Raw genomic sequence first — 26,545 nt, forward strand, 5'->3', positions numbered from 1 at the left:
ATTCCCTACTTACTCCTGTGTATTTGTATTCTCCCATCTTTTACCCATTATTAGAACAATGTGTATCATTGTAAGTTGTTGCATGGCGTTTACCAAGAGCAGGATTACAGAGGATGCCGGTTGGGTCTGTCCTATCACTGTATGTAAGCCAAAAACTGCCAAATATGGTTTGCCCTGGTTTATAAAGTTATAGACTATGCCGAGTGGTCAACCCAACTTTAAGCTATTAACTGCTCAAGTGGTTGGTGTGATCTTCAGGGAGGTACCTCCGTTCTTCAAGTGGTTGGTGTGATCTTCAGGGAGGTACCTCCGTTCTTCAAACTGCTTACTATATTCTGGCAGTACTCACTGCATTCTGTTTTTAATCCCTTTAATTGCATTAATCGTTATGTTACTTCTAATTCTTTACATAAGAACACTCAGAAACTCATATGTATAACACATGACAGCAGGGGGATTTTCTCTTAGACTCCTTTCCATAGCTAAGGTATGTAGTATAGGCACAAAGAAGCAACAAATAAAGAGCACCTTTGCGTAGTCATCCATGGCAATTATAATATCGTCCTGTGCTTCGTACATCAGTGCTCTGCGGAAATAGATATCATCATCTTGGGGGCGGCACTTTAGAGCTTGACTGTAACTCAGGATGGACATAGTGAAATCCTTCTTCTGTTTAAATATTTCTGCCTTGGACAGGTAGGCATCTACGAGGGGTGAAAACAGGTTACATTTTGCCAAGTCAGTTGCAGAATACACTAACAGAGTAAAAAGGTCTTACAATGTAGCAGATACCAAACGATCTTATACAGCTGTTCCTAACTTTTATTTTTCAGAGATGCAAGTTATGTATTCGTTATTAGCTTAAGAGTACATTTTTCAATTCTAACAATTTGCCTCTGTGATTTGGCACTTTTGATCAGGGAACGGATTTCCGTCTAAGGAAAGAGTTTGTTTAGGTTTTGGGAGAGTGTTAAATACAGGTTTAGGTAAAAATAGGGTGTTTTGGGTACAGGAATATGAAATTTAGAGGTAATGTACTCACCTTCCTATGATTGATAATAGAACTGCAGGAGCTGGTATACAATGTGCATCACTCAATGCTATCCCTGCAAGGCATTTCCTGTGTGAGAGGCTTTTAGTGGGCAGGTGGAAGAGCTGGGACAGCACTAAGGTTTACAACCTCTATATCTGTTCCTGTGTCTCTGCTATTAAGACTGACTAGACTGCAGAGGACACTGACCAAGACTACGTTGTCTAATAGGAAACCTGGCCCCGGGGATGCACTGTTACTACCTTTATTAGGAGCAATACAATGTGAGGGGAGATACAAACCCATTCCTGTTATACTAGCATGTGATAAAGAGATGAATACACACAGAATAAATAAATTGCCCATCATGTGAAAAGCATACTTTTTACTGCAGAATATTAAAGATCTCCATTTTTAAAATGGTTACCATTGGGAGGATTTACCTGCGTGGGTTTTGTTAAATTTAATAATGACATTTAGGTCATCCAAAGCTTCATTACTCTTCCCTTCCAAAAGGTAAATTAAATGCCTGTGCCAATATGCATCTAACAGTTGTGGTTCCTGTTTTATAGCCTGTGGGGAAGAGGAAATAATTTTAAAAATAGCTTAGGTACACAAATTATTTAGTAAACATATACAAGTATAAATAGAAATGGCGTTTTATGGCTTTCTTTAGATTTTATAAAACTTGAGGTAGTTTGGCTTTGGCCTTTTCCATCAAGATTTGAGGAAACAAATATGTATTCCTATATTATTGGTATATTTTAGATATACAGACAGAGCACACAGAACTGTTGTTCATCCCCTCGAGGAAGACTTTTGAAGCCGAAATGTTGAGAATTCTGGGTTTTGGCAGATACTTTAGAGATTATTGTTTTTTAAGGTGAGGTTCTAAACGTAATTGTAAATACAGAGATTCTTGCTTGCGATGGCTATATTGTCTAACTGAAGTAAGTTAAACTTATATCTGTCTATGTATTTTATAAATGTAGATCTTTTTTATATATGAAGTTAGTTTTCTTTTATAATTGCTGGGGTACAGTGATTATAATAGAAGAAGGAGCCTACTGTTACCCTTTCTAATATCTCATTCCTGCTGTCTTATGTTTAGCAACCCAGTGGATATTCAGCTTAAAATGTATGTATTTTATTATATTTCTCGTTTCTTCTTGTTTCCTTGAAATGTTGAACATAAGTTGACACCCAATACAATAAGCAATATTTTTGCATAATTCATTTTACTGTTCTAAGTTGGTAGTAACATCTCATACTGTTTTAAGTTGCAAATGCAAATTAATCTAAAAATTAGATTGTATTTCATCTCTTTTTTCTAAGTAGTTTTGTAATGTCATTCGCACTATATTGTGCCATTTAGAACATGTAATGTTTACTTATCTGTTTCTACTTTTGATTGCAATATAAGCAATGATGTTTCATGAAAAATGCAATAAAACAGATTTGTCATATTTGGACAGTGAGGACTACAGGATAGAGGAGTGAGAGACAATGGCAAAGATGTAATTGTTAACTCCATGCAAGGAGTATGAATTGCTGATGGGATTGTGACACTTTAAATAAATAAATGAGTGGCAATGCATATAAAAAAATATATTAGAAATTCTGCGCGAAGTTCAGCCGGTCGCCTCCCCCCTAGGCTAACAAGGCATATGTCTTGTTTGCCTCGCTGGCAAACAAGACATGCAGGACCACTAACGGGAACAGTGTTCCTGCTGTGGAAAAAGTGCAGGAACGCCGTTCCCACCCATTTCTGCAGGACTCGAGTCCTGCTAGAGAGGGAGAAGTAGACAGAGCCCACAGAAAAGAGAGTGATGGGCAAGGGAAAAGGTAAGTTTGTGAGCCCACATTCTACATTAAACATTCTAAATCTGTCCCTAATGGGAACTTGCCAGATTTGCCAGTTCTTTACTACATCACACTTTGTGGAGTGTGGAGGAGTGGCAGCTCAATACACCTTTGAACCAATCAATTATTACTCCACCTCTTTAAAGTCACCTCCACCCACTTAATGGGACACTCCAAAATCACTATTAAGTAAATAAGCTCTAATGAAATTTGCCCTTTTAGTAAACTGAAAAAAAGAGGAAACACTCAAAGCCATAATACCCATAATGGGACAAAGGCAGATGACTTTGGCTTAGGTTCAGATCGGGACTGTGAGTTATTGATTAAAAGCCAGAACCACCGGGGCACTCTTGAAGTGGTCTGTGCCTAGTATTGATACAGATGATGAAACTCTACCCACTGGGACCACCAGGGATTCTGCTCACACTCCACTGGAACATCAGGTAAGGTACATAAAGGAGGTTGGCAAAACATAAACATACAACACTTAGCCACACACACAACACACTGTACCCCTCCCCCATACAGCTCTTGGCCTCCTGCCTAACACACTCTCACTCACACAATACTCAGTCAACAAACACACACACACACACAGACTTTTCACTGAAACAGAGCCCAAGGCTCTAACAGGGGACCCAATCTGCCTAGGGCCCTAGGAAACATTAAACCAGCTCTGGACACACTCTTCACACAAAGCTAAGGTGCTATTGGTGTTCCTTTAAGACTTTCCCTTCTTGCCTCAGTGCAAGGGGCAGATTTTAAAGCCACCTCACGTAATCTGCTACAAGTACTGAAGAAAATAAAAACTAGAAAACAATGAATAATTATACATATTTACTGGTTATGGTGATAGCATTAGATTCTTACCAGATCTAGATCTTGAAGGGCCATCCTTAAGTTTCCCAACTTCCTATAAAGTGCACCTCTTCTACAGTAGTGAATCGCTAAGGGTTTTTTTTCTCCTTCTATCAGAAGTGACAGTCGTGTAATCTCAGTCTCAACGTCTTGTACAGTTGCTGTTGGGTCTTCTATCAGAAGGGGTAGCACTGAATCCAGGACTGGCATCGTTGAAACCTCTTTCTGTCCATCATGCTTCTCTAGATCTTTCCGAGCATCATCAAAATAGTCTTCAGTGGATTGCAGTGATGCAGAACTTGGTGGAAATACTTCATCAAACCATTTATTCCAGATTTCTCTGACCCACTCACGAGTATCCTCTTCTGGATGAACTGCACCATACATGTAACGAAAGGAAGAAAAGTCCAGTTGACCGGGAAGACTATATCTCCGAGAGCAATATTCAGAAAAAGGTCCGACACTGGTTGGCAGTCTTACAAGTGACAAAGACCTACACAAAAGAGAAATGTTTAAATATATATAGAAAGAGAGAGAGAGATAATATATATATATATATATATATATATATATATATATATACACACACATATATACATATACACACACGGACACACACAAAGCCTCTTCTAAATTGTAAGATCTAGATTGTAATATGCATGGTCCTCATCTATTGTTCCTGTAACATTTTGGAAGTGACTTATTTATTGTTACATTTCCATTCTTTATAATATTGTAACGTGCTGCCGAATAAGTTGATGCTATAGAAATGCCATAATGATAAATACTTTGTCATCGGCTAATGTTTAAGATCAATACAGCATACACATTAAGAAATATTAAACTTATAATAGACTATAAAGTGACAAAAAACTGCCAAACCATACGTTTGTTTTCCTCAGTCATCAAATCAGATCGTAAAATAGTATCTATCAGGAAACAAGTATCACAAATATAAAGAGAGAAAGTCGTAATATATGGGATGTGCGAATGTCTAACCTCTCAATCGTTCGAGGTGGTTGGTTTAATTGCTGAAATATAATTTGCAGCTTCCCTGGATCGAGCTGTTTTCTTCTCCTAGATTTCTTCTGCTTATGGAGAGGAACATATTTTAAGTCGGGTTTTGGAGGAGGGTATAAAGGTTTTTGCATCTCCTTAGGTAAAGATATTGTAATGATGTTTTCTGGCGGGGTGGGTACTGGTGAGGTAACATGGGTGACATTTGGTTCAGTGTCTAGATTTGGATAAAGGTTTGGGGTTGATGCTTGCTTCTGCGACAGCCGCCTTAATAATTCAAGTTCTTTCATGCTAGTCTGAAAGTCAGCTGACAAGTTGAATTGTGTATCCCTGTGCTCAGATATGTCTGGAGCAGACACTGAAAGTGAACTCTAGGAAAACGAAAATGGAAAGAAAAAGAAAATCTGTAAAAAGCATTAACATGCTATAGGTGGGCAGTGGTTAATCAAAGTGTGATAGATTTTGTATTAAATTACAATAAAACCCAAAAAGCAGCCTGGCAGAGTAACAGCTCCCTCCCATCAGCAGGGGAACAATGTATTATTTAACTAGCATTAACATATAACTCGTGGTCATTTCCAATTGTTTTATTACATTTTCTCTACACGGGGAAAAAAACACAGATCTAATGATTTTTTAAATATCTACATAAACATAAGCAATGATACAACAAATGTATGTACCACGTTTGTAATATGTCACGGTGTAAGATAACAATAGTCAATACAGCTTCCAGACAGTGTAATCACTTATTACATGAAATGACCATAAAAAGTGCTGGAATTGGCTATGAAGGTAATAAAGTTGAAAACAGAAATTGGAAAGCACAAAATATTACGATCTAAAGGTTGACTTTCACAGACTCCAGATCTTCAATGTTTAAGAAGTGTCAGTATCAGTTTTGAATTTTTCCATCATGACCATTTCGTTCATCTTTCTCTTGACAATGCAGAGCATCAGAATTTTGGATTGCTTCAAGTGAGTCACAAACAAATCCCTGAATGTCCAGATTAATTCTGGTTGTTAGTTTGAGTACGTAAAACTATCAGTGTGGTCTGGTAGGAGCTCAGTATTGGTGCTAATATGGACATATATTTCGTTTTTTCCCCCAAGACCCAGGACAGCATCCATTCCAAAACACTAATTGGGGCATGTCCAGCATACACGATAGTATAAATAGTTTCTGTAATAATACATGTCTGCGCACCTCCTTTTTGGCTCTATAGCTTACTTTGTATAATGCCCCCCTGTTACATAACACCTAGCAGCATGGCCCATGCTCTTTCTACCACAATGGGATCTCCATGTGTATATACTAACTAGTGCAAGGGATGGTCTTCACACAGTATATAGGAATCAAATTAGGATGTGCACTATTTGTGCAATTCCAGCACAATTAGTTAACTAAATAAAATAGGAAAGCTAATTTATTAATACAGAATAGATTATCAGGCATCAGCAGAATAGAATATCTCTAATGTTAGAATTAAACATACCTTTAGTGGATGATATGATGGTAGTGCAGTTGGGGTACTGAGGTCTGGCAGTGAATTATACCTCCGAGACAGTATTCTGTCCTATTAAATGTAGGAAGAAAAGAACATCTTCATGATGCATGACATCAGACATTATGTTTGTGATTTTATTTTTTAGATGATGTTACACCCAAGTATCATTTTAATAGACAGTACACGTATTGCCATGGTCAGACGTCAACTAACACGTTAGCTGTGCAGGCAGTCCATCGCAGGTAACAGGTGGCAAACAGTTGCTCAGAGCACCGCTCTCTGCCAGCATGGGCAACTGCCTACCAGTGTATTGGTGGCAGGGGTGCTACGCAGTAGATACCGTTTATGACACTTTATTGTGCACTCTTTACTGACGCGAGAGGCGGAATGTGACGTCATCTCAGCCCCAACATCAGTAAAAATGTGCAGGGAGCTGGGCAATCAGTAGAGAGAGATCCCAGCAGCATTCCACTAAACCCCGGGAATGAGGTTCCACTTCAACTTCCTTCCAAGGGAAGGAAAGGACGGCTGGATGGACCTCACAGTGAAAAAAATAAATAAATATATATATATATATATATATATATAATTAAGTGTGTGTATTTTAATGTGTGTGTAAAAGTCTGTGTATATGAGTATGTATATTTAAATGTATTTGTGTATGAAAGTAAATATGTATATATATATATATATATATGGATTTCTTTGTATTCTGAAGGGACACTATAGTCACAAAACCCACAAAAACTTCAGCTACATGAAGCAGTTTTGGTGTATAGAACATGCCCCTGCAGCCTCACTGCTCAATTATCTGCCATGCAGGAGTTAAATCACTTGGTTTATGCAGGCCTAGTCATACCTCACTGCATAAGACTTGCACAGCCTTCCTAAACACTTCCTGTAAAGAGTCATCTTATATTTACACTTCCTTTATTGCAAATTCTGTTAATTATAGAATGTCATCTAATTATCTGTCAATAGCTTGCTAGACCATGCAGGAGCCTCCTGTATGTATTTAAAGTCTAATTTATAGAGCAGGAATAAAAACTTCTAAAGTAAGTTAACATCTGATTGAAAATTAAACCATTTTGTTTCCAAACAGACTTTTTCAGTCACAGTCAGGAAAGGTGTGACTAGGGCTGCATAAACAAAAGTGATTTAACTCCTAAATGGCAGAAAATCGAGCAGTGAGACTTCAGAGGCATAATCTATACAATAAAACTGCTTAATTAAGCTAAAGTTGTTTTGGTCAATATAGTGTCCCTTTAACTTGCATATATGTAATTTAGGGAGACAAAAAAAATCTGCAGTTGGGGGAGGGTGTCAAAATCCATTTCCACTCCAGGTGCCATGTAACGAAGGTATGCCTCTGGCCATGGTTACTCACTCTGAGTGCTTGAGTCTCTGGGTCAGCTTCCTCGTCTGACGATTCACTCTCCTCTTCTAAAAAGGAGAATTCATCTCCCATTTCTTGTTCCTCCATGCAGCTCTAAACACATAAAAATATAGTTTTAAAAAAAATATTATTTATTGTACAATATTAATCTTTTGTGGACAAACCACAGCATATGCTTTCATTACAATATGGTTGTTATTAACTGTATGAATTGTCCTGTGAGTTTAGTATTCACAGTTCTACACAATCCTGTTGTCACTTATATTAGGAGGGAATTCTATTTGGGAAAATGGTTTATAAAGAACAGATCATTATCAAAACATAAATCAACAGTACTCTATAAGTGGTTAGGGGCACTATGTCCTAATTATTTGGGTGGCTTTCTTGTACAGCGTATTCAGTTTCCAAAACTAAGGCAGCTGGCTCAGTATAATGGGAATATAATTCATCATATAAAACATATTAATTTATATAAAACATCAGAGCTGTCAATATCGGTCTTCATGGCCTAGAATAAAAATCAGCAAATAAAAAAAAAACCATAACATGAATATTTACAGGTGTAGAAGTACAAAAAACAATAATGTAGCTATTCTTAGCTAGATCTACATGGTGGCACGATGCATTACAGCAGGGACACTGTACCCAAGAGATTGAATACTGCCCTATGTGAAAAAATTTGCTAAAGGTATTATTTACTAAACAGTGCACTGACAACAGACTGAAGCAGCAGAGGTAGAAATATTCTGCATCTCTGATGTGAGCGTGATTCACATTTTAGTAAGTAAACCCCGAGAGACACTTACCAAGTCCGGTTAGGTTATCCTTACTAGGATAACACTTTTTCTACAGCTTTCTGTTTAACAAACGTGCGACATCGTCTGGACTCTTTTGGTATTGCATGCTTCAAAGTTCAAATGGTTAAAATTCATATGGTATCTTCTTATGGGTAAGCTAATGGTGCTTCAATAGTGCGTTTTTATTGCATTTGTAATAAATTCCAAGTCATTCTGGCATTTGATGTAAATTAATAACACTTGTGATTTCCTTCACGTGACCATGATTGCATATGCATAGTAAATAGGTAGGATTAGCAGAACATCCAGATATATGATACTAAATACATCTATATAAGTACACGCTTCAACACTAGCTAAGTACTAGTTCAAAGACTTTATTGCCATGCCAGAAAACAGATAATCCGTTAAATCAATGTAGTTTAATACAATCAAATACCACATCCCACCATAACCACTGTGGCAATCCTTGGTGCTTATTGACACTAAATAGTGGTAGTAGTTAACATCATTTGCATAATATAGTCAAAGGAATATGAAAAAGCTGAATGGTTAAATACACATAACTTAACTTGTTCCTAACACACGTTGTTAAAGATACACCATATTATAATAAAGCGACCTAAGCGAGTCCGACCTAAACAAGTCCGACCCAGTCAATAGTTCTAGTGCCTAATTGTACTTTGCACCAGGGAACCATATAAGTGAGACTTCTTGCCAGTTGAAAAAATTGAAAAAAGGAAAAAAAGAAAAAAATGCAATAAAAATTGAATCAAAAAATGTATTTACAGTCTCAGTGTGTGCACACTCTGGAAGTCAATAGTAGGCATTAAATATGCATGGTAATTAGTTAGATCTCACCCATATGTGTAGTTGGGGTAGAGTTGGAGCACTTTCTGTGGATAATCCTTCTGTAAATGCTACAGTACGCAAGGCTCCAGCGCTTAGCAGAACACACCCCCAATCAGTGCAGCCGGTTTGTTTGTACTCACCCTACAAGGCATACTTTTAACAGCATTGAGGTCAAATTTAACAGTCACCAAGAAAATGTGATCGTTCCTCTGTCTTGTAATGCAGTACCCCGGTCTCAGTCATATAAGTTGTATTTAAGAAACAAAGTGGTAATATATTAAAACCATTTTATTTTGGGGAACTTGTTGAAGCAAAAAGCGAAATTAGTGATGTTTGGCTATTTATATTTTCTCAGATTCACTATAGCTTGAATGTTGTAAAAATAAACTGAATATATTAATAAAATAGTTAAAGGGTCACTATAGGCACCCACACCACTTCAGCTCATTGAAGTGGTTTGGGTGCCCTGCCCCAGGTCCCTTAACCCCAAGGCCAGATTAACATAGGGGCTCATGGAGCTGCAGCTCCAGGCCCAGACCCAGGCCCATGGAATAGGCTTGTTGACTAAAAAAAGAAAGAAGAAAATATATATATATGTGTGTGTGTTTTACTACTCTTCACATGCTCTTCCTTAGGTATGGAAACTTAAGAGGGATGTAGGGGAACAAAGCTGGTGTGGACTGGTTGACCAATTAAGGTAAAGCTGACTTTGCGCACTATGCAAATGCTCTTACTGCTTCACTCTCTCTAACACTGTGGCATGTTCCCTTTCTTCTACGCTCACTACATACACCTTTACTCTGTCCCAGACTATATACCAGGAGCTTCTGCCTGCTAGTGATAAGGTTAGGAGAGGAGTGTACCAGTAAGTGCTAGGGGACAGTCCTTAAAAAAAGCGTGGAGTGAGCGCAACATTAGACGCATTTATGCCAAGCTCAGGGTGCCGTCTGCACAGTATGCCCTTGATTGGTCATCCTGCATGATTGGCAGGCAAGCTGACCATCTAATTCTTTGTACAGACACGCCCCCTTTTCGGGCATGTTTGTCCCTTTGGGCGGTTTTAATTACGCGATTCACATCAGTGGCCCACCCTTTTACCCCGCCCACAGAAATCCTGCTTCACCGGACACTGCTGTTAGGGGGTACGGATTTACTTGAAAGATGCAAGCAAGAGATTAGGATAAGGTATGTGTTTTCTGATAGCTATATCCTGTGAGTTTCCCTCTAGCACCATCTCCACCAGATACATGACACTTGGGAAGTATTACTGTTTTATGGTTTTCTGTCGATAAGATTCTGTGATTAGGCTCATCATTTTTTTTAACGAACTGCAAGAATTACCTTTGAGGGTTAACTACCGGGCTACTAGGCGACACTAGATGTCCTCACTCTATGCATGGGGACGTCCAGCGTCACCCAAAACCCCATAGGAAAGCAAAGTGAATGTGTCTAATGCCGGGCATGCGTATCAGGTGTCCCCCGCCGTCTGACAATTTTGTAACCCCTTCAGCACCATAAGGAGTGGAGGGGGGAGTCCGAGGGGGGTGGAGCTGTAGTAAGATGTATTCCTGGCACTATAGTTTCCCTTTAACAACTACAAACATAATAAAATATTGAAATACAATTTCAAAAAAATAAGTTCCGTTTTTTTATTTTTACTGGTCTAAATACCCACGTGTTTCTTGCCATAAGAGTGGGTTGAATGCATTCCGACAGATAACAAATAATTAAAACAGAATGCCAGTAATTAAACAAACCTTTCTCTGAAGTTCACATGTAATGGAGATGACAAGAATTTTACAAACATCCTTATTCAGCAGGTGATTCATCAAGTGTTCCCAAATTACAAAAACAAATCTAATCATTGTGGCACACCTCCTTAAGAAACAAGCAGATACTACGAAAGATCTCATATCGCCCACAGTGGTCTGGCGATGGTCCTATACCCCTTTTGTGACCAAATACTTCACCCCAGTTTACATGCATCTTATTATATCCATTTTACTGTCGGCTTATAGATAGATTTACTCCTCTAATGTCACAAATGAGTTCAAATGTATTTGGTGCCAGCATGCTATATTTTCCTATGATACAAAATAGTGGTGCAGGACTTGGGGTCAGCAAAATAACTGGAAATGTAAATAAATTTCATTAAAGGGACACTCCAAGCACCAAAGCACGTTTAGCTTAATGAAGTGGTTGTGGTGTATATACCATGCCTCTGCAATCTCACTATTCAATTCTCTGCCTTTAAGGAGTTAGGTCACTTAGTTTATGCAGCCCTAGCCACACCTAACCTGGCAGTCACTCACACAGCCTCCCTACATGCTTGCTGAAAACAGTTTACATTTTTAGCATCCATGTTTGCACTGTTTTGTTAGAATTTCTTATTTCCTGTTCTATTAGTTATCTGAAAGAGTCTGCAGCAGCCTCCTGTGTCTGATTAACATTCAATTAGCAGAGCAGGAGATCCTTCACGAGGAGGAAGAGTTTTCACACAGTCTACTCTCATGCACCTCTAATCGAATCTACACCTACAAATCCACCCTATTGATCCACGAGTGGCACTTATCTAAATTGCTCCCCATAGGATCAAAAGTATACATCTGTATAACTGACATAAAGCACCAACTCTGGATCATACCACCACTACCACTACACAACCTAGATAGTGGCATTTACTATCCAACAGACGTAAGTGAACTCACTACTCTGTCTCAATACCGCCTAGGCACCCACGCATGTTAAGTTTAAACTTAAAAAAATTTAAAGTGCAAAGCTGTAACACACAAATTGTTCAATGACTACTGTATAACATTGTAATGTACATTGATGTGTACGTTAACCCTATCTTCCGCTCACAGCACAACCGAATAAAGAATAAAAAATAGAGCATGAGATAAGAACTTCTAAAGTAAACACACCATGCTGTAAGATCATGCAAAATTAAATCTTTTAGTTATGTTGAAAATTGACAGTCACAGCCAGTGGAAATGTGTTTAGGGCTGCATGCACAGAAACAAAGGTCCTTTAACTTCTTAATAACAGAGACTTGAGCAGTGTATCAGCTGGGGCATGGTCTATACACCAAAATAGTTTTTAGTACTTGGAGTGCCCCTTTAATAAATGCAATAATGCACTTTTTGTTGTTACAACCTACATAGCCATAAAACCTATACAAAGAATTTTAGCTCAGTTTGTCATTCAATGAACTTACCTCATATTTATCAAATAAAGTTCTTTGAATATGTGACAGAGGTGCTGAAAATTTGGGAGGTGCTGGAGCCCAAAACATCTTTAAGGTCTCAGAGTTCATTATTGCCTATGAGAAAAACATAATAGGAAACAAGTTTGTGTTACAGATAATTAATATCCTTTTAAAAATAAAGGGTTATATGCTGATAAAAAGAAGCTCAACCTAATTCTTCTTCAACACAACAAATTAAAACCATCCCCAGAGTATTATTCTTGGCAACAGGTCCTCTTACTTTTTCTCCAACAAGTTCCATCCATGGTCCTTCTACATAATATTCAGCAATTTTCTGCCAGTCCTCCAAGCTGCGAGCACTGTGTGGTGGCTTGCGGAGAACACTCCCAGTCTGGTTCTGAAGTTGTAACGCTGAGATAGATACTCCCGTTTCTAGAATCCTGTAACATCAACCATGAATGTTTGTCAAGTATACGGGTATCAGACACTTAAATACTACTAAAATGTATAAACCTGACCCTAATGCTCACCCTGTGAGCTATACAGCACAGTTATTACAGATACGTTCTTGTGTGTCAGAATGAGACAAAATACTTTAAATTAATCTCAATTTTCCATTGTCAAGGAACCCAACTAAGTCAAATTCTTATTTTGAGAACACTCTTTGACAAATCATTAGCATACCATCCAGTCTATATATTTCATTCTGTGAATTTCCTACATATTTCACATCGATCCCATCCTACTCTAACACTAAATGTTACCCACCAGATCATTCTCCTATCAACTGTAGGCCCCCACCTGCTCAGTGGAAGGGCTGTCTCAAAATTCTAAAGATTTAAATGTTGTATAATTACTCCATGTTATTCAATAAAAGTGTTGTTTCTTAAGTTTAAGACCACGTTAGCCAAACGTTCTACTTTTTGGAGATGCATGTATAAAAACGATTAGTTTCCATACAAAAGTGTAATATAGTGGGAACATTGTGTGGTATGCACTCAGAGTTCCATACAACAGCGGGACACTTGGGAGGTATGCAATGTTTATATTTAGAGTTTCATACAATGGAGGAAAAGGTGTGAGGTATACTCTTTTTATACCCATAGATTCATACAATAGAAGAATACATGGAGACACATACCCAGAGAGTTAGACATTTCCACCACGTTTGCGTACATGCCAAATACTATTTAATAATCCTTCTCTTAGATTTGTCACATCTTTCTTCTATGAAATATGCTATTCCGGTCTTATTTCTCTTATATAACCTTTCTTACTTTTAACTTACACATACTTAGGAAGTCCATAGCGTTGACATATAAAATATATCATTCTATTTATTAGAGAAGTGGCGGTATTTGATGCAATGATATAGCTGTTGCATTATAAGCTGTGCATGGAACATGTATATTGGAAAATAAATATAATATAATCTTTAATGCAATAAGGAGCTAGAAATGCATTTCAGTCCTCTTCCACCCTAGTTTGTACAGATGCTTTTCAAACAGAGTCTGGATACAGTGACTGGCAAAAGCAAATATCCATCACTCATTAAATTGGTAACGTGTAGGCCAGCTGGCTGAAGACTGATGGCAGTTCTTGACACGCTGAGATTCGAGAGTCCCTTGCACACGCTTTCTATAAGGGGCTCTTTGTGTGAGTGGGAGGGAAAGTTATGGGTAAGTGATTTCTTGAGAGAGGCCACATTCCTACAGGAGAGATAATGAGTGTCCAACCAATTACACCTGTCTTCGCCGACTATTAACGAAGTTACCGCAGAGCCTCTGTTAGTTTGGGCTGGTTACGAGTTGCACACTACATACAAATACATGAAATTCTAATTGAAATGTCTTTCTAAATTAAACTTGAATAACCACTCTTAAAATTTCAGAAAAAAATATTGGTTTAAAAAATGGGGGAAAGAGAGGTGTAAGTTTATACTGAAAAATATTTTGCTGCAACTCAACAAATCATATTACGAGTATACGTTGGAGAAGACACCTTGAAAGGTGTGTATTTCTAATAATTGCATCGTACTGTATTCCTATTTTAGTTTAACTTTTACAAGTTAAAGGTTTACTCCAAGCACCATGACCACATCTGTGACTTGAAGTGGTCATGGTGCCTGGACGTGCAGCGTTTCTCTATGAAATGCTGCACCTACAGCTACAGACATTAACCCCTCTGCTGCTGGAGGTGTCATAGGGGTGCCATCAGCCAGCCTGAAACTACGGTTCTTTTGTTGCACAGAATGTCAGTCATTGGTCATAGCTCTCCGCAAATGAATGGTGACTGCCAAAGTTTCCGGCTTCGGCAGCGCTACAGAAGCCGGACAGAACATCACTGGACCACCAGGGAGTATTGGAGCCTGGTGGGGACCCAGGTAAGGGGGCAAAACAGTTTACACCATTACTGGGGAACTGGGCCAGGGTTCTCATCGCATCATAACTAATACAACCTTTCAGTACTCACTATTCTATGTGTACCGACACTCTGAAAACTTCAAGGCATAAAAACAACACTAAATAAAAAAGAAAAAAAGAAAAAAAGAAAAAAAAAGAAATGGAGGACTGCTACCTCTGCGTTGCTGAGTTGCAGGAGGTATGGTTGCCACATTGTGACACTTTACATAAAACCTTACACGTTTGAAACATGCCTTTATGTAGAGGAATGCAAATAGTCTCTAAGACAGATTTAAAATACATTAGAATGCCTGCTATGCATTGCATAGCTTCATATTAACACCAAATATATATGGATTCCTGTAACCATTCTAAACACGTTTTAGAAGTAGGCATACCCAGTTAAATCTTTTAGTTCCTCCTGTAATTTGTCATCGGATTTTGCACCAGTTGGGAACTTCCTTAGATCCATGTTTGGGAGGTCTTCTTTACCAGCAATAGACGTGTGGTGGCCTTTTCTATCCACCGTGTGATGTATTCGTGAAGCTAGCTGCAGGTTGCTGGGTAATATATGGCTGGGCGAAGCCGTGCAGAAATGATGAATTGTTTTCTGATCATGTTCTCTGTAAATAAATGATAATGTACATACATATAAACAGAATGCTGTCCAATCCTACAAAATAACCATATCAGACATGACATTTGCTAATTTTATTTTATTTTGGTAAATATAGCCTTAAGAGAACATTTAAGCTTTTTTTTTTATTATACTTATTCCATTTTTCACACTAGTACACTTTTAGTAGAATGTTTCTATAAGACCTTTCTTTGTCCATATAGCTAGTGCTGAACTGCTGAATGAAGAGGTCTCATACAGGACAGTGCCTCATGTTAAAAAAAAAACTTGTCTACTGGTGCATAGTGCCATTAGTGAAATTATAGTAGTGTGGGCTTTTCTCACATAGACCTGTAGGAATATGCACACAAATGTCACCAAGGTGGTATGTTGCACCTGCCAAGGTGGTTCACTTTGGATTTTTACCTACAGACTTCAGAGGGATTGTGGCTGGACAGGTTTTTTGTCTACCATACGCAGTGGGAGTGCATGAAAGTGAAGAAATTGTAAGTCAAAGTAAAAAGGCATCATCAGAAATATTATACAAGCCTCATCTGTCCCCATATACGTATGTATTTCCTCTCCAAAGCAATTTATGTCCTGACTTCACAAACACACACACAAAAAAGTTTCACTGTAAAATCAGATGGGTTATTGCAAATATGTAGACAGTTTGGATCCACTGCCATAGTCGGTTGTTCTATACAAATTCTGGAATAAGAGTTTGAAGGATGAGCTTTGAGTAGTTTGACTCTAACAGAAAGTGTGGTTTGCATGGAATGACATGCCTGTTTAGTGATGCTCCCTGAGCCAATGGGCATATACTACTTGGGTAACTAACTTGGGTTTTGGATCTGTGAATCTGAGGTGTCTCTTCCGTTCCCCCACATCCAGTCTTTTTCTCTTCTCTCTTTAATTATCTGGATGTAAGCTGAAACGGTTCTAATGTTCTGATTTTTAAGAGTATAGTGTATATACTCATGAACACTATTTTACACCCCAGACAGGTTTATTTAACAAATAAATAAATTCCCCCGCCCCCTCCCCCCGTAAAACCTATGGACAAACATGTGAATATATCAATATACCGTACAATATTACATGGGTTTTGTGTAGTCCAGAAACTGCAGAGGGGCTGCTATTAAACATGTGACGGAAAATGACTTTCTCCATTATGCCGGGGGAAAATAAAGTAGTTTTCTTTTTTTTTTCTTCAGACTACGGATGTCTTTACAAACCTATTTATGAAATACTTCTTTATAGAACAACAACTTGTATTTCAGCTATAGCTTCCTTCCTCTTAACTGAGAGCTCTGTGCCCTTCAGATCGGGGCTGAAATCAAGAGGATTAGTGAAATTGAATTTGTGAATCCAACTCTATGAAAGACATTCTTTAAAATAGCTCAGTGAGCCTACTGCTCGCCTTGGCAGGAGCATTTGGCTAATCAAAACAGTAATTGTAGATATGTTATAGCAGGCTTACGGTCCAAATCAAAGGTAGACAATACCAGTCCTTCAATATCATGGAGAATTGAAGTAGGGCCTATCAGTTGTGTTTAATGAGGTATTAAAATGTTTGCACTTGTAATATTTTTTACCTCCTTTTCACATTATTTGTTAGTACAGATTTCATTTAAACAAATTTAGTTTGTGGATGCTTGCTTTTTTTTCTTTGTTAATTTTCAGAGAAGAGTCATCATCATGAGTATACGGTTAGGGGGGGAAATATAATACTGATATTTACTTTTAAATAAAAACAAATACATATTAGTTTTAAATTGTCTACACTGTAGTAGTTCAGATGATTGGCAGCTGTTTATAGATCTAGAGTTTCGTTTGCCGGTTTTTCAACCTACGTTCTAGGGAAGCGATACTCAAATTGTGATCCCCAAAATAATGCTAGCAGAGACTAGCAATTATTTTATGTCTTCTGAGATATGTCATATTATATTGTACTAGAAGCAACATCTCCGTTTGACAGTGCCTTGATTTTCTTATGTATACATAAGGTAGCCAAAAGCTTGGTAGCAATCTACCTGTCTGTCTCTTATAACTGACTGAAAACTCGCCGTGTGTGGATGCCCAGCTGGGGTCATAACATTCCTACACATGACATCAGGTGTGTGAACTTAGAAATTTACAACACAATCACACTTTGTAATAGTGCCTTATGCTCTGTGGGAAATTAAGAAAATGGCTTCGGCATGTGGCAATTGCTCTCAAGTCATGTTTAAAGGGCACGATCGCTGACAAGAATTTTTTAAAAAGGACACTATAGGGTCAAAGTATGTCAGTTTTTTTCTTAAATTAATCTTAACTAATGCACGGGAGAGTGTGGATATGCCTGAATGTAAGGCAAATTGCAGATATACCTGTATATATGGGAGAGAATAGGTATGTCTCTATGTATGTATTCACGATGGGGTAGTGTGTGTATGAATGTGTGTATGTTTGTATGTATGCATGCACCGGAAAGTGTAAATATGTCTGTATGTATGGAGGAGTGTGGGAATGTCTTTACATATGGGAGAGTGTGGGAATGTCATCATGTATGGGAGAGTGTGGGAATGTCTTTAATAGTAAATTTTCTAGCTGGACAGAGGTGACAAGTGGTGTCCCTCAGGGTTCTGTTTAACATATTTATAAATGATCTTGAAAAATGCATTGAAAGCCATGTTTCAGTGTTTGCAGATGACACAAAACTCTGTAAAATAATACAATGTGAGCAAGATATTACTTTGCTGCAGAGGGATTTAGATAGATTGGGGGACTGGGCACTCAAATGGCAGATTAAATTGAATGTAGAAAAATGCAAAGTTATGCACTTCGGCATCAAGAATGCACAAGCAACTTACACCCTTAATGGAAAGCAAACTGGAGATAACCACACACGAGAAGGACTTGGGAATTGTTATAGACAACAAACTATGCAACAATGTGCAATGTCAATCAGCAGTGGCCAAGGCCAGTAAGGTATTGTCATGCATGAAAAAGTGCATTCATTCTCGGGATGAGAATATAATTTTGCCTCTTTATAAATCGCTGGTAAGACCATGTCTTGAATATGCTGTGCAATTTTGGGCATATGTTCTAAAGAAGGATATTATGGCACTAGAAAGAGGAATGGAACATTTTAGCTACGAAGAAAGGTTAACAAATGTAAACCTCTTTAGTTTAGAAAAATGTAGCCTTAGAGGGGATATGATAATATTATACAAATATATTTGTGACCAATACAAACCATTGTGTGATAATCTATTCACAAACAGGCCTTTACATAGGACACAAGGTCATGCGTTTAGACTGGAAGAAAGAAGATTTAGTCTAAGGCAAAGGAAATTATTTTTTACCATAAGAACAATAAGGATATGGAATGCTCTGCCTGAAGAAGTGGTTTAATCAGAGTCCGTACAGATATTTAAACAGTAACTAGATGCATACTTAGAAAAACAGAATATTCAAGGATATAACTTTTAAATGTAGGGTAAATGCTTCTTGATCTAAGGATAAATCTGACTGCTATTCTTGGGTCAAGAGGGAACTTTTTTCCTAGTTTGTTGGAAAATTGGAAGTGCTTCAAACTGGGTTTTTTGCCTTCTTTTGGATCCACCACAAAAAACAAATGTGAGGAAGGCTGAGCTTGATGGACACATGTCTTTTTTCAGCCTATATAACTATGTATGGGAGAGTGTGGGAATGTCTCTGTGTATGGGCAAGTGTGGGAATGTCCCTGCGTATGGGAGAGTGTGGGAATGTCTTTATGTTTGTATTTATGTAAGGGAGGAGCTATGCCTATTTACATGTATTATATATGTGCTGAGGAGAAGGTGTGGGAAAGCCTGCTTGTATGTGTGTATGGTGGGGTGTAGGTATGCAAATTTTGTATGTATATATACGGCAGAGTGTAGATAAACCTGTTATGGGGATTATGTTTATATTGCTGGGGGATTGGAGATAGACTTGAAAGCCTGTATGGGCAGGAGAGTGTGGGTGAAACAAATACAATAGGTACCAAAAATTATTAATAAAAAAATAATTAGGACCTGGTAAAACCTTGCACCCTCTGTTGATTGTATGCCTAGGTAACAATACACCTTCATTCAGAACATACTCTGATATTCTCACTGGACCTCATTGCCTAGATCTGCCCCTACAAGAGAGCCACACTTTTTTTTTTTTTTTTTCGTTTTTCTAATTGTTACTTCTTTAACTGAACTGATTTTAAGGATGCATGCCTTTTTATTCTGAGCAGGATGCCAGCATGCTTTGATCCCCTGGACTCCAACTTTTCACTCAAGCTACCCATAGTATGTTATATATTACTGATTCCAGGGAACAGGACTAGGACTCCTGTATTGATTTTATTAAAAATGAAAATCTCTCACAGCATCAACAAGAAAAAATATTGACCTAAAACCTGCCTCATCAAGTTCATTCACTGGCACAGTTAACACAATGTTGATAAGGTGGTAGTTCATGTTAAAGGACCACTCTAGGCACCCAGACCACTTCAGCTTAATGAGGTGGTCTGGGTGCCAGGTCCTTCTAGGGTTAACCCATTTTTTCATAAACATAGCAGTTTCAGAGAAACTGCTATGTTTATGAATGGGTTAAGCCTTCCCCCTATGTCCTCTAGTCTCATTGACAGCCGCTAGAGGCGCTTGCGTGATTCTCACTGTGATTTTCACAGTGAGAGCACGCCAGCGTCCATAGGAAAGCATTATGAATGCTTTCCTATGTGACCGGCTGAATGCGCGCGCAGCTCTTGCCGCGCGTGCGCATTCAGCCGACGGGGAGGAGAAGAGGAGGATCGGAGGAGGAGAGCAGGAGGAGATCTCTCCACCCAGCGCTGGAAAAAGGTAAGATTTAACCCCTTTCCCCTTTCCAGAGCCGGGCGGGAGGGGGTCCCTGAGGGTGGGGGCACCCTCAGGGCACTCTAGTGCCAGGAAAACGAGTATGTTTTCCTGGCACTAGAGTGGTCCTTTAACAGGATTACCAGTAAAGTAGATCTCAGTAAAGTGTGGTTAGTGCCGGTCTATGATTTATGGGTATTTCAGATGTACTCTAGCAAGATATGATACAGGAAAGAACTATAAAGTCACCGAGAATCGCCATTGCAGTCCTAGTATCTGCTCGAAATTCCCCTAGATTCCCTCCTTCTTTTCTCCTTAGTCTTGATGCAGACAAAGCCTTTGCCCTGGTCGTCTGACTACACCTTTTTAGAGTTCTAAAACCCATTTCTTTGGAATACAATATTTTTAAATCTAATTGATAACTTTTATAACTTTACAAGTACTCGATGGTTTGGATTTTGGGGAGGTACTCATTTCCCGGAGAATAAATCAGGCCTGTCTTTTATCCCCTCTCCTTTTTAATCTATTATTAGATCTGCATATTGTGTAGCTCTGCAACACATTTTTCTTTTCAGGTATACCAATAGGCAAATTATCTCTTAACTCATAGCATTTGCGGATGATATATTGTTATATGTTGCTAAGTCAGAAACAACCGTTTCTCCTCTTCAAAGATGTAGTACAATTTTCGGTTTCAACATTAACATCTTAAAATATTCAGCCTCTGGGAACATAGAGCCCCACTATGTGCAACACTTTATTACCTGTAGATTGGCAGCTAAAATATATTAAATATCTTGGAGTTTTGCTCCCAAGAGATATTACTCATCTCTATTCTCTAAATATACCCCAAACTATTTGATGCTACTCATCTCTATTCTCTAAATATACCCCAAACGGATTGAGAAAGCCTTAGGACAAGACGAAATGCGTCTCGGACAATCAGGACGACTCTTTGGGACAGCATTTTACTGGTTTTTGGCTTGCTTTTATTTATTTTTACTTTTGTGTAAATAAAGTATAGTAGCCTTTTTAACAATTCCAGCGAGTCCCTGTATATTCCTGCTACTAAAGAAGAGTTGCGCCCTCTTAAAGGCACAGTGCTTATTACACTGAGAGTCCAACATATTTGGCTCTCTAGAAGGTGAGCATTTAATTAGCATCACTTTTTATTATATATGTACCGAAGATAATACACTAGGAGCATCTGCTTCATTCTTATCTTTTTTCGGAGTACCTGGACTCATATAAGAAGAGGTTTGGTATTACCTGAATATACCCCTGCGAGAGTGACTTGAGCCTATCCACCCAAGGCTCTAAGCCATGTGAGTGAGTTACATATAATCTTCTAACCACTCCATATCCTTATATACGACACCATGTTTTGTTATCTTATTTTATTTCAGTTATTCTCTATACTCATCTATTTCCTTATAGAGGGTAAGTGTTAAATTGTTTCTAGTGCTCCTCTGGGTTTATCTTAAGTGGTTTATCCATTCCACTCAGTGCACTCCCTCCCCTCTTTGCATGATTGTGTGTTACGTTAGAGGGACTTACACGTGCTAATAAAAATCGCATCTAATATTATCTATAAGCGCCGTATACTGCAAAGCACACATTGTTTTTTTATATCTCCCCTGACACTTTGCCAGCATTATGGCTGCAAAAGAATTATGGGCGAAGTAATTCACAATAATTGGAGCGCCGAAGGTTGCTTATCCCTGGCCGATGCACCCTACAGGGGTTAGCAATATTTGCGCCATTCCACATGCTGGGAGCGATGTTTCCCAAGATGATGTGCCAACCTTCTTATAGACTTACTCTATCCTTGTGAGATGTAAACCACAGATAATGGAATGGCAGAAGTTGCCTACACCTGTACGACTAGCGGCTCACAGAGCATCTTGGGAAGTGTAGTCCCACTTACCTAGGCTATAGTTTGTTTTTTATGCTGTTCCATCTCACTGCCTCTTTCTACATCAACTATGCTAAACCAATCACTTCACTGCTAACCTCATTTGCAATGGACGATGAGGTCAGAGGTCTATTTTGTCAATGTGACATTACTTTGAGTATAACAACAACCAATAAAAATGGAACATGCCATAAAACGAGTGTTGCCAAATGTAAAGATATTTGACAGTTGACAATTTAGTTTTTTTTGGGGGGGAACAAATAAGAAGAGATGAAAAACACAAAACTGAGCTGAATAATGACATTTTACTTTGCCCCTTTTCAGGTATTCACGATGTCAGTTATGCCTAATTAATGACACATTGGCCTCCAGAAATAGAAGCTGTAAAATGTAATGACAGAGTTTACAGCCGTAACCATTTTGCTAATGTCTTCTATTCTTACTAAACAGCAAACATGTACGTGACCTTATGAGAAATGTCACCCTGTCACAGTTTAGTCTTTTTCCTTACGTGAAATGGCAAGAACCCTTTAACAATTTGGCACGACCAGCCTGACAGCTGCCCACAGAACGTTCCTCATTGGCAAACATTCCCAGAAGTCTATCAGCAGAAACAAGTTGTTTTTGGCATGTAGCAGGTAGAAGGTGCATGTTTTTATAGCCTCACGTCTTCTCGCTCCGGTTATTTATCATTCTTTGAACGGGAAGACAGAAATGTATTGGGCTCTGTGTGTGGCCTATCTCTGTCTAAGGGAAGGTGGAAGATTTTGCTTTGTTAGAGTGTATGAAGGGGGGAGAGGAGGGAGGGGAGAGTGTCAGTGAATTTTTGGGCCATTGATAATCTGACAGTGACTATTTATTGAAGGGAGGGGGATGCTTTTGTCTGTTAGGACAGATTATGTATTAGAACAAATAGCACTATCTAAAAGATCTCCAGGGTCTGCAGATAAGTAAGAACATGTATGAGGTCACCAAAATGCCAAGGTGAGTACTTTATAGAATAAGTGCTCTTTTAACGAGTTCTTTAAACAATTAGGTAACTAGAGACACTTTACTATAACTAAAGAGCATCATTCAGTAAAACTGTTTATTACTAGGTCTGTGTATTATGCCTACTTTATATAGGACAGGACTACCTTACATTTTGGATTAAACAGCCTTTTGTGGATGTGGGTTCATTTTTGGCACTTTAATACAGTTAACCAAAACACATATCTTAAAAAAAAGGTACGGATTCCATACAAGCATTCTTTGGTCACTGTAATGTCAAAATGTATTTGGTTTAGCCACACATGTCAGGACAGAGTAATCTAGCAATACCATCTCTTTCCATCTGAGCTGACAATTCTATGAGAATATTTTGGATTATAAATCATTGAGGTGTATAAAATAATATTTCCCTGCACGCACCTGGTCACTCTTGCAGATTGGATGGCCCTGTTCTAAAAGCTTGTTAAAATCAAACTTGATGGCACGGGTTAATTAAGTGCCCTAAATGTCATGGCAAGCGCATATACGTTTTCTATGAAAACTTGTTCAACTTTGCCAGAGCGTATACACAAAAAGTTGAGGTGTGCACATAAACCTACAGAGTTGGCCAATCATATGCTCAACGTAGGCGAAAACCAAATGTTTTAGGAGGAACAAAGTACACATCCATACAGCAAAATTTATAACAAAAAAATGTCCAACATATTTGAGGAGCCATTACTACCTGGTTTCTAGCTTTGTTCATTATTTAAGGCTTTTCTATGAATATTCCCTTTTTAAAAGCCATGGAAACAGATTTAGGGATAGTTTCTGCCCCCCATTGCCCTAAACTGAAGGTCTAGCCGTAGATAATTACGTTGTTGTTGGTTCCCAGGTGGCAAGCAGCGCCGCAGGACTATGAAGTTTGACATTCTTTCGTGTTTTCAGTGGCACTGCGTCTCCTTTCACCTTAATGATGTCAGAGAGAGAGACCTGAACAAAAAAACCAAGAAGAAAAAAATGTTACAGGGGTTAAAAAGAGAAAACAAAAGTTTTCCAAACAGTAAAAGCACAAACAGTTGTCCTGTCAACACCTGATGATTTTCAGTGGCTGCCCATCCCCAGAAACACAGCCAGCCAGTCGCCACAGCTCACAAAAGCCATTAGACCCTTACTCATTACTTAACAAATACTCTAATGAGCATCTTGTCCAAATATGAAATGGAATGGCCCTGCTAGATAAGGCGACATCCATCTCATTCCAATACATTCTTAACAGTAACCAGGGTATAAATAAGTAACTAGAGACCTATATAAACAGGGAAACTAATTATATTCTTTCACAGGACAAATAATCACCTTTTTCTAACACTATTTTCGATTTTCATTTTAAACAGAAATCTTAATATGCAGTCCGCTTATTTCGGTAATATCTAATCAAAATCAAATTTTAATAACATGGGGAGACGGGGCCTGACGTCCATGCAGAATGGACATGTAGTAAGAGAGCTCCTTGTCAATGCTACTATTAGGGAAATAATCGCCCATATTAGCTATCAAAACAAGCTACACTAAGTTATACTGCAACTCTCACTAGGCTGATCCACCATACGGACACTACAGACTGTATTACTGGCTGTTTTAACAGCACATGTAGTGAGGGACGCAAAGGGCGTAAGAGGCAGCTGACCTCCGGGCCTGAAGCACCTCAAGACCCAATTTTATTTGTTCAGTGCCCCGTTCGCTCCCACTGGACCGGCTCGGTTGATCCCGGTCAACACCCTTGGGGTCCCAGTGTTTGACCGAATGCATCTCAGCACCTCGCATAAAATGGCGGACGCCGCATGTCAGGACGGAGCTGCTATCATTATTGACAAGCTTTCCATAGAGTTTTTGAGAAAGATCCACATCCGCCAGCAACGTAGTGATTAACTGGGGCTATGACATCAGTACACTGCATAGTTAAGCATTGTGACAAACGCTCTTTTCCACAGACGTTTGCCACAAACTCCTGGAGGAGTGTGGAAGCTGGCCTCCTGCCCACCGACTATTGTCCTAGTCAGAGACCCCATTCGGGATATACCCTGCCCAGCCGCCATTAGCAGCTTTCCCTCTGTGCCCCTGGTTTGTCACTTTCCCTTCTCTGGAATTGAACTGAACAATAGAGACCCCATGCTGTGGGCTGTGTGCCCTGCCTGAATAAACCAGTTAATTTTCACCTTTCACTGAGGCTAGTGTTTGGGTGAACCGGCTATGCAGCCATACTCTCTGCAGGAGAGTTTAATGACTTGGAGCTGTACCCAGGACCCTGTTCCAGGGTGGGAAGCTACGGAGAGACCTCAGCCAAGCTGAGGCGGCTAGTGTCCTGGTGGAGAGCTAGGAAGCGAGCTTGAACGAGGTACCCAGCCGGGGTACAGGGAACTCCGTCACAAGCATGTTATACTTTTACTCTCTATGTCTAAATTGTTTGGTGTGCATTCTAAATCAGTGTGAACCAATGTATTAGACACATGTGCCTATCCCGAATCTACTACATCTCTATGCTATGCCCTTTTCCAGACATTGTAGAGCAGTGCCCTTTTCTGAGTAATGGCAATATTTCAAATTTTCTGAAAACAAGCCTGCAGTGCATGTCAGACAACCAGCCAATATAGCTGCTTCCTACTTCACATCCTTGGTTTTCAGTTATTTTTTCCTTAAAAGACATGAAATAAGAATACTTGATAATATGTTGACAATTTAATTCAACCTACTCAAGGCTAAAATCATTTAATAAGTCATACGAGTGAGATTCCCTCAAAAAAAACACATTTTTACAGATTAGCGCACAAGGCAAAATATATGGAATCCTGAGAGCAAAATGTGATGTAAGATATGTAATTTAGAACATATATTTTTAATAATATATCCAGATTTTATTCTTGTTGTAATCTACAAATATGGCCTGACTCAAAATGGCCAGACGTGTTTACTAGCAGCTCGTGCCAATTTGAGCTTCAAAATTGTTTAAACTACCTTAGTTTGGACTGTAAACGGTCCAGAGTACGCAGCAGACTGCTTTCCTACCGAAGGGTTTGTTCATAGCCTTGCCTCCCCTCTTCCGATCAAGCAGGTACTATCCTGTGCTGCTGTCATCCAGAAACCAAAGACCCGCGTCACACTCACCCACAGCTAAGGGACTGCTCCACCAAGCTTAACCTGCTTCACGCAGCAGTATGTCTCCAGCACCAAAGAAGCAGCAGAGGGAGAGACCACGCTGCC

General features: G+C 38.9%; 1 protein-coding gene across 1 annotated transcript in view; it reads right to left on the minus strand.

Annotated features, from left to right (window-relative positions):
- TTC6 (tetratricopeptide repeat domain 6) overlaps window positions 1-26,545 on the minus strand; it is a 114,974-nt gene that overhangs the window by 60,012 nt on the left and 28,417 nt on the right. The window contains exons 5-14 of the mRNA XM_063440471.1: window positions 24,162-24,277; window positions 15,330-15,554; window positions 12,810-12,969; window positions 12,539-12,643; window positions 7,664-7,765; window positions 6,265-6,345; window positions 4,751-5,139; window positions 3,764-4,244; window positions 1,474-1,603; window positions 529-704 (exon numbers count right to left, since the gene is read on the minus strand). Of these exons, the coding sequence (XP_063296541.1) occupies window positions 529-704; window positions 1,474-1,603; window positions 3,764-4,244; window positions 4,751-5,139; window positions 6,265-6,345; window positions 7,664-7,765; window positions 12,539-12,643; window positions 12,810-12,969; window positions 15,330-15,554; window positions 24,162-24,277 (1,965 nt within the window). The remainder of the gene's footprint in view (window positions 1-528; window positions 705-1,473; window positions 1,604-3,763; window positions 4,245-4,750; window positions 5,140-6,264; window positions 6,346-7,663; window positions 7,766-12,538; window positions 12,644-12,809; window positions 12,970-15,329; window positions 15,555-24,161; window positions 24,278-26,545) is intronic.

The sequence above is a fragment of the Pelobates fuscus genome, chromosome 13 (genome assembly GCF_036172605.1).
Source record: "Pelobates fuscus isolate aPelFus1 chromosome 13, aPelFus1.pri, whole genome shotgun sequence".
Classification (NCBI taxonomy): Eukaryota; Metazoa; Chordata; class Amphibia; order Anura; family Pelobatidae; genus Pelobates; species Pelobates fuscus.